This window comes from Falco biarmicus, chromosome 1, assembly GCF_023638135.1.
Source record: "Falco biarmicus isolate bFalBia1 chromosome 1, bFalBia1.pri, whole genome shotgun sequence".
Taxonomy (NCBI): Eukaryota; Metazoa; Chordata; class Aves; order Falconiformes; family Falconidae; genus Falco; species Falco biarmicus.
The window spans coordinates 28675939-28685331 of NC_079288.1; the positions used below are offsets into that span (position 1 = coordinate 28675939).

At 46.5% G+C, this 9393-nt stretch overlaps 1 protein-coding gene across 2 annotated transcripts in view; it reads right to left on the bottom strand.

Moving 5' to 3' along the window:
• Window positions 1-8563, bottom strand: part of TTC28 (tetratricopeptide repeat domain 28) — a 191424-nt gene extending 182861 nt beyond the window's left edge. Inside the window, exon 1 of one of the 2 annotated variants that reach the window (XM_056348024.1) lies at window positions 8422-8563. In XM_056348024.1, the coding sequence (XP_056203999.1) occupies window positions 8422-8514 (93 nt within the window). In that variant the 5' untranslated portion in view covers window positions 8515-8563. The remainder of the gene's footprint in view (window positions 1-8421) is intronic. The other variant, XM_056347935.1, reaches the window with a different exon arrangement.
• Between the last annotated feature and the right edge of the window lie 830 nt (window positions 8564-9393).

Here is a 9393-nt window from a genome sequence, read left to right on the forward strand (position 1 = left end):
ACAGACTAGAGTAAATTAACCTGACCCATTGGTCACAAACATCACCAGATGTTGTATAACCACATAAACACACACCTCTCAGCAGAAAGCCTGAATATTTTCTTCGGGTTCCTCCTTTATTAGGTTGTCCAGTGCAGACTTCAAGGGAAACAGCTTTGCTTCCAAAACTTACTATTTTGAACCGTTGACCTCAACGTATCAGTAACCGCCCACAACAGATTCAGCCAAGGTGATCTCTGGTTTAAACACTGCTTGTGTTGTTCGTATAGTAAAACAGTTATTTTGTTAAACAATGCCAAGTGCCAGGGTGCAAGGTACCAAACAGACTACTCCAGTTCCTCAGACGTGTTTGTAAAGGTGGCCTCTGTCCCCCTGCCACTGTATTTTCTGGTGACTGGCTTGCATCAGGGACAATGAGAAATGCCAAATGTTGCGTAGTTCCCATTCTTTTATCATATTCAGAGCAAACGACTGCAACATCCAGATGCAGGAGTACCAGAACTAGTCATGAACTTATTATAGAAGACAAATACTTCAAGGAATAGATTCCTTAACAGCTATGGCCGTAACTGCTGCCAGCTGGAGGCTCAGCCTGGCAGCGAAAGCCCAGCCAGCATCACACTGAAGATGCCACCTCTGGCTCAGCAGCGGGTGGCATCTGTCCCACTGCCTCCCCCTGACCACAGGGACCGATGCTGCCACAGCCACAGAAGCAGGTTGCCTGGACGCAGCCTGCACAAGCCAGAGGTACTGAGCACCAGGCACAGGTGCTCTGTGAGGGCATGTCTCATCAGGCACAACCTCAAGCAGCACCAGCAAGACTAAAGAATGCACAAGTCAGACAGTAGCCATCTTTTTGGTCTGCTTATTATGCATGAACAAATGAAAACACCAAGTTGTTAATGATCTTCCCAAAATCATACTGTGAGTCTGTAACAACAAGGAGAATCCATGAGGAGATATCCCCTCAGTCCAAGTAAAGTGGTTTCTGCCTCTAACATTCTGTGAAGCTAAATAATTTCATGAAAAAAAATGAAAGTCTTTTAAAGGAAACTATGATGGTAATTTCTGGGATACATTATTATTTAATTCTTGCTATCATGAGAATTACATAAGGCAGCAAAACATCATTAGGTAAAAGAACAAACCACAGAACAAAACTGACTCACTCTGGGACTAAACCACAAATAAAAAAATATTGTTACGATGGTACCAACACACAAAAAGTACTCACTAAAAAGCCATCCCCACCTTTCAGTCATGACTGCTCTTCTCCTGCTAAGACAGTGGACAGTGATGGCAACACACATATTTAGGCTGTGTAACACTTTGCTATAGAAAGTAACCCTATAAAGTAATGCTGAAGATGAAGCAGAGGTTCCTTAGCACAGTGGAATAAAAAAGGTTCTAATGAGGTGCAGAAGAGGATCTAGCAGAGACAGTTTAAGACAGGAGCTCATGTATTTCTAATAAAGAAGATGGCACACACTTCTCAGCATCACTTCTCCAAACCAGCACAGGGCACCAGAAACCAGCTCCTACTACAGAGGTCACATTAGACAGAAGCTCCCACAAGATCTGCTTCAGATTAGATTCAGCAATTAATTCCCTCCTCTGGGGGAAAATCTTCTCCCTCTTACAGAAGGTGCTCAAGATTCAACCTCACTGACCATTCAAGATGAGTGTTAGAAACACAATTTTCTTTGGACTTTTTCAAGAACAAACAAACTCCCAAGCCCCAAAGCAAAAAGTAAGTTGAACACACAGAAAAACCTACATCACAGGAATGTTTGTCTTCCAACACCAAGCTTGCTAAACTTAGTCCTCTACAGAACACTTAGAAAAAAAAAAAGAAAGAAGCAAGTGCCCATACACGCTGAAAGATCTGACTGCCTGAACTGCACTTCGCTATCCAAAAAACAGCAGGGAGTAGATTCCCATTGACTTCCAATTAGATGAGTGAGAAGAGATAACAGCAAATCCAAATTCTGCTCCAAGACAAGAGGACAAGGGAAAACAACGTGGTACAACAGCATGAAGAGAATGCTCCATCAAAGAACAATGAATCTTACACCTCTCAGCTTGTATGTAATCCATCTTCTTTAATGCCACACAATTCAAATAAACATGGTTTATATAGATGATGTCTTGGGTGGCAAGTCCGTAATTAAGACACCTTTTAAAAAAAAAAAAAATCCTTTGTAACTTTCACAAATACTTTAAGTGGGATACTCAGCATTTTTATATTTAAATTATCGAAATAGCTCAGGATCATCAATGAAGCATTAGTAAGAGGAAAAACTAAAAGAGGCAAGCAGAAAAACTGGCATTCCAAATGGACTCTGAAAAAAGTGACAGTTACTTATTCTAAATATGCGTTTCCAAAATCAGCTTAAATCTGTAACTGAGCTTTCCTTTCTACGAAAACATCTGTAGAACATCTTGTATTTCGATCTGTAAAATGGCTTTATGTTTTTTTCACTCCATATTCTGGGATATTATTGTTTTTCTGTAACAGAAACTGTCTTCCACAAGAGTCCAAGAGCAGATAAAGAACATGAAGTTTCTCCCTGTAGCCTCCCCCCTAGCAGCTAGCACTCAGTGAGTCCATACTACGCCTCTGAGCAGACACGGAGCTTTGCCAAGCCACATGCAACCTTCACGCAGTCGGAAGAGACTTTTAACAGAAACAGTGTGGGAAGAAATGGAAGGCCACTGACTCTGAAAGTCTAAGCCACCGTCAGATGTGCACAACAGCTATCCAGGCTGCTAGATTTTTCTAAGCTGGATTTTGTCTTCACAAACTGTTATGAAATACTGCTGAGAGTACGTCCCCACAGACACAAAGAAAACATCTCCTTAAGTCTCAGCAAGATAATATATACACCCCGTAAGCGGGGCATCAACAACCTGGTCAGTGACTATTCCCCATCCTTAAACCTTCAGGTAAAGGAAACACCACTCGATGGGCAGTTACCGAAGGGTCCCTGGAAAACAGTCACTCACCCTGCAGACTGCTGGCTAAAATACGCCCGTGCAATGCCAATGCCCCAATGAAAACACAAACCCTGCCGCCACCCAAGAGGCATACTGATGAAGTTACCTTCCACCTAGTAGAAGCAATACGAAGGAAATCCTGCAAACTTCTGTTGCTTCGACCATTTCCATTGTCCTGCAGTTTCTGAAGTCTAGCATTTACTCTGTGTTAATTATCAGGGTATCTAAACTGACACCTATTTTAGTCTAAAGTACTCCGACAAGTGTCAGTAAGTATTATTCTGACAGATAGGCGTTTAATTTTCCCTGGAAAATCCACATTATAGGGGAAAAAAACCACACCAAGTTAGATTTTCACAAAGTAATAAGTAAAACAGAAGTCAAACTTCCAACCTCTAAAATAAAGTTCCAAAAGGGATTTGTTAGATGCTCATGAAAATCTACTTTTATATCATAAAAAAGCTATAACTTATATAAAAGCATAAATAAATCAAAAGGAATAAATACCTTGAACATAAAACCACAGCTTACAGTACTATTCTATAAAAAAATACCAACCACATTTTAGCAAGTTTCCTAATGGAATATATGTCTAGGCTTCTGGAGCATATTGTTCTGCTAATGTTCTACCAATTCGGTTTTTCATTGTCATTAGAGACAGAAATATTTTAAATACAAACTTATCAACAGGAAGAAAACTGGTATTTTTTCAGACTGGCGTCTATACAAAATTTTCTAAAGAAAAAGATGTCTTTTCTAAAGAATTTTCTAAAAATGAGAAGCAACTGTGAGCTTCCAATACTGAACTTGGAGAGATACACAATTGTAACGTCAGTTAGATCAACTTTAATTTGAGCTATGCTACATGTTGCTAAAAATTGTAACAACTATGAAATTCATAGCTAAATTTAAACAGTACTCCTTGGTTCATACATAATTTTAAAAATTAAAGGTTATGCAGACCAAATTATGCCCTCACACTTCCACAAAACACTCCAGTTAAGAAACAATATTCTATTTTCAAGTAAATACTCCAAAACCAAGAAAAGAACTAAGTTGTACAGATGCTATTTTTGAATACTACTGAGAAACCAGCCTGATTTCACTGCAAACACACTCTAAAATACTATTTGGATCATGTGTGCAATGCAATCTGTTCACACATCTGGGGCCAAATGTAATTATTTGCAATAACTGAAAAGCTATGACCAATATGCATCAAATTATTGCAAATTCTTTATTCCCATCTTCCTCAAATAGGTGACTTCAAAGCTCTTCTCAGTCCTTAAGAAGTATTTCAAGAAACTATTAGACCAACTAATGATGAGTAAGGAGATGGCCAAAAGAGACCATGACCATCTTGCTATATATAACTTTTTATAGAAAGTTCTTCAGGCACGATAGGTCAGCCTCTGTTATAGCTGCTCTCCCTCTCCCAGTTTTCTGATTATTATACCTACTGGTTACACAGCACAAGGTCCTTGAACCTTCTGGACCGCATTGTACTAAGAGATAATTAAAAATATGGTCCTTTTCATAAGATGAGCAGTCTCACAACACAGGATTATTTTATTTTCCATCATATATACTATTCATTATGTATAATTAAACCCTTCTTTTGTGAACTTCCAAGAGAACTGGAAGCAGGTTAATGTTTCAAACCTTCCATCAGTTACATGGAGAGCTTGCTAAGAGGGATATATATTTCCCAACACACAACTGGTCAGGCAGGGTCCTTTGGGTTTTACCTTATTCTAAAGGATTAACCACCAAATAAATAGCTGGAGACAATTTATCTAAACTCTAAAAGGGCATCCTGCAGCCTCTCAGGCATCTGCTGGTGTCTCAGGTGTTTCTCGATCACGGTCATGCATCCAACCAGACTAGGAAATGTATACAAAGGTGTATTGGCAAGGACATTATCAAGAGAGATAGCATGAGCGTGGGCATCATTCACAAATTTCTGGGCAAATCTGCCTAATGAATTCAAGCCATTGGCAACACATTTGTCTTTCTCATTTTCTGACTGTGGCATATAATTTTCGGGGCTTCTCAGAGACCTAACCCAAACTGCTTTGTGCAGCGCACAGGTGAGCTACTGGAACTGTACGCCAAGGAGGCAAAGTTGATAATCATAAAACAAGGGCCCAGAGCACAGAAGAATATTCAGTATATTCTGGGAAATAAATAGCAGGTGACACTCAGCGTCAGTAAATACAAAGTGATCGGGGAAAAAAAATAATCCTTAGCTGTTATTACAATAACTGACCCCAAAGATACCCTTACCCCTCACAAAAGACATTTTAAGAGTCCTTGGAGAAATTCTCCTGGAAACACTGTCTCTGTGCTCATGAACAGCCAAAGAAACAAGTAATATAATGAGAATCTTTGGGAAAGGAGAAACAGGAAACAATTATGCCATTCTAAAAACCTGCAGTAGGAAGTGCATTTTGAATGTCACGTCCAGTTTCATTACCACCAGCACACAAGCACATAAAGATACATTAGTAGAAGAGGTAAGAGATGGGTAACAGATAACCAGATAGGAATCCATCTCCATTTCCAAAGAGAGACTAAGACAGACGATGAAAGTTAGAAAAGAATTCAAGGGAGTAAGTCAAAGGTCTATAGAAATTTGGAAAAGCACAGGGAAAATACAATTGTTCATTATTTCACAGAAACAGAGAGGCATCGAACAGGCAGAAGATAAAAGAACACCAACTGAAGTAAGCTTACACATGCAGTGCAGTTAGAATGCAGAATTATCCCAGGTGTCACAAATGACAATAGTAATAATGGCTTCAAAAAAAGTAATTAAAAGCATGAAAGAAATTCACAAAGTCTATTGAACATGGAATTGAAATTATGCATACATCTTGAATGTTCAGTAAGTTCTAACTGAACTCTCAAGTGCTGTAAAGAACATTAAATTTTTTCAGAAAACTCACTCTGAAGTAAAGAACAGTGCTTTCATCATGCCTTGTGTGACACATTTACGCAGCCTGCAAAACGACTCAAACTGAACGGGGGATACTTAGCTTTTTCCTCTCCTCAGAAAAAACTAAAATCTAGCTTAATTGGTCTCAGAGATAACCTTCAAAAGTAAATTAATAACTGAAAACTCAAGTTTGTATCTGAGCATGCTGAAAGCCCAAAACAAACTCAAAAGTTCCAATTTTCCAGGTCCTTGCTAATCTCATTAAAGAGCCCCTTTACAGATCAGGAACAGTCCCTCAACATCAACATACAGTATATTAGTGTCAATCGTTTCAAAGGAACAATACGAACGAGTCAAAATTCTTAAAGAATGGAAGAAACAGAGTGAAAACACAGCACAGAAGTGGAAAGTAATGCAAAAATTGAGATGAAGAATGAGAAATGAAAGCAGAAAGGGGCTAGTTTTCTCATTAAGAGATAGCCAGTACGACGCCAAAACACAGAAAAGAAATAAAAGTTGACATCCTCAGTCTAAAGAGTCATTTGCTCCCACAGCCACCCAACAGACGTATCATTAATGCAAAAGAAAGATCTAATGTAAGCTAAAGGGAGCACAAAACCTTGAATTTAGTTACCGTTAATAATAACAAACTATAAATTATCAATGAGGAATCTGACCTTTTCTGCTAAACCGTCAGTTAGCCGCAGGGAGACAGACACAATAACGATGGACTGACAGAGCAGTAATACAGCAAAAGCTGGGGCTGAACAGGACAGTCGCTTCAGGAAGACTTGTCAGTGCAGCAGGTGTACGTGCTCCCCGGATTTTGTTGTCTGCGACAAACTGTTCAATTGTAATACAACTGTTGTCTTCTCTGCGAGGACGTGTGCCGTCTAGAAGCGCAGGTCTGTCAGCACAAGGGCAGTAGCTGCGTCCCCCGTGCACAGGTAGGTCGGCACTTCACCTGCAACCTCTCCGTTATCTCAAGTGACCTGCCCAGCAGGAATGGAAGCAACCGGTATCCAGGTGGGGAGGAAAGGATATGCAGTGGACGAGGAAGAGGCTTTCAACATGTAATACAGTGAGGCAGCCAGAAAATGAGACTTGATCAATACGCAGCAGAAATATATACAGACTGCTACTGTCACAGCAGTGGATTTTGGCTCTTAAAAATTAAGATATGGATAGTACAGAATATGAGTAATAATAATAATTATTAATGCTATCACTAGTAACAATGATTACTCTTACATATTATCACAACCCAGGACTTCAAAAAAACATGACTGTCTGTTCAGACCAGACAACCCTCCCTCCCCAAACAAAGGGAAGGTTTCCAACCCTACTGCTGACAAAAATCTTCTGATATTCAATGCATACCCACTCATCCATTTGCCAAAAAACTCTTTCCGAAGAGCATATAAAGGGTTTAATTAGCACCTGAAGAGCTCTTGTTCAGTACCAGCAGAAAGCGCAAGAGGAATGACGTTGTCTGAGATGGTGCAAACCTCCAAGAAAAATGAAAGACATCCAAAAATAAACATAAATAGCTCTAAGGAAAGAAGAAGAGGAAGGACAAGAAGGCTTCAATACCCAGCCATTTGAACTCTACTGGGAACAACCAGGGACATCCCTACGGCTGCAACATCAAACTGCAGGCGCAACAGGGATAATACATCTCATCCCTACAGGTCGTGAACGAACAGAACCGCGTTAATGACATCTGCTGTCATCCCAGACGCACCGACTGCATCCAGCCTCCAGATGCCAAACCCTGGCAGTAACAAAGCCTTTACAACCGAGTTACCCACAACTTTCCCAGCGGCCGGCAAGCCCAGCGCCGTGCCGGCTGCCCGCAGCGGGGCTCCCGCAGCCCCCCCGGCACTCACCGGCAGGCCGCAGGGTTCGGCGCGGTAGCCCAGGCTCTGCTGCCCGGGGGCCGGCAGTGCGCCCCTCGCCAGCCGCGCTCCGCCCGCTGCCCGCTCCGGCGGGCCGACGGCGAAAGCACGGACACGGCCACGGCCACAGCGCCCGCGGGCGGCAGCGGGTCCCAGGTCCCAGCCCCGCAGCCCCGGGGCAGGACGGCCGGGCCCGCGGGGCTGGGCGGGCGGCCCGGGCCCGCCGGCCGAGGCCCCCGGGGAGGCAGCGCCGCCCGGCAAAGAGGAGCCGGGCGGAGGGAGCCGAGCGCTCGGGCCAGGCGCCCGCGGCGGCACTCGCGGCCTGGCGGCCCCGCAGCCGCGCCGGTCGCCCGCCGGCGCCTCCCCCCGGCCCGCACGGGGAGCTGCCCCCCGCCTCACGCCCCGCCGGCCGCGGGGCCTGCGCCCGCCCCTGGGCTCCCCCTCCGGGCCGGGACGGCGGCCCGCCCGCGCCCCAAAACTTCCCTCCGACGGGCGCGGGCAGCGATCGCGCACGGCCCGGCGCCTTCCCGCCTGCTCGGCCGGGCCGCGGGGCCGCTCCCGCCCGCCGCCCGCCCGGCGTCAACTCACCCGGGGAGGCTCCGCGTCCCGCTCCCGCCGCCGCCGAGCCCGGCCCCCCGCTACGGCCCCCGGCGGGGCGGGCGGCGGCGCCTGTTGCTCCATCGCGCTCCTCCTCCTCCTCCTCCTCGGGGGGCCGCCGCCGCCCCCCGCCGGGCCGATCCCACTCCGGCCCGCGGCGCCACGTTCCGGGCCCGGCTCTGAGGGAACCGCACTGCCCCCAGCCACGCCTCCGGGGCCGGGCTCCGGTCGGACCCCGCACACCCCCCGCCCGACGGCGCCAGGCCCGCTCCGCGCCGGACGTCCTGCGGCGGGACCGCGGCCTCCCCCCGCCCCGGGCGGGTCCTGCTGCCCCGGGCCCTGCGCGCCGAGCGGCACCCGGCGGGGGGGGGGAGCCGGGCCCCGCGGACGCGGCCCGCTGCCCCTTCAGCCGCCCCGCACGCAGCGCGGCCCCCGGTGCAGGCTGGCTCCCCGGGGCGGCCCGGGCCCTGCCTGAGGTGAGCGGGGCCCGACCGTACCTCGGGCCGGTCGGGGCGGCCTGGGATGGAGGCGGGCTCGGCCCCGGCCCTGGCCCTGGCGTGGTGTCCGCGCCACCGGCGGCCGAGCCGGAGCCTTCCTGCGCGGCAGCGAGCAGCTCCGCTGGAGACCCTCGCGCTGGGAATGAAGAAATAACTTCTTGTCCGAGTGGAAACTGGGTGCCACTCCACCGTAGTGGAATCTAGGAACACCTCCCAGTCTTACTCTTTCGTGGCAAAAGTGTCAGGCTCTGAAATTTCAGAAACGTTCCTGCAGCAAAGGTGAACACACGGCCACCGGCTCAGAGGTTTGACTGCAAAGAAGTGAGATCAGCGTTAAGGTTTATTAGAAAGCAGGTCTTGATCAGGACCCAAGGAAAGGATTAATGATTCAATCACAGAATGGTCTGGGTTGGAAGGGACCTTAAAGACCACCCAGTCCCACCCCCTGCCACGGGCAGGGACACCC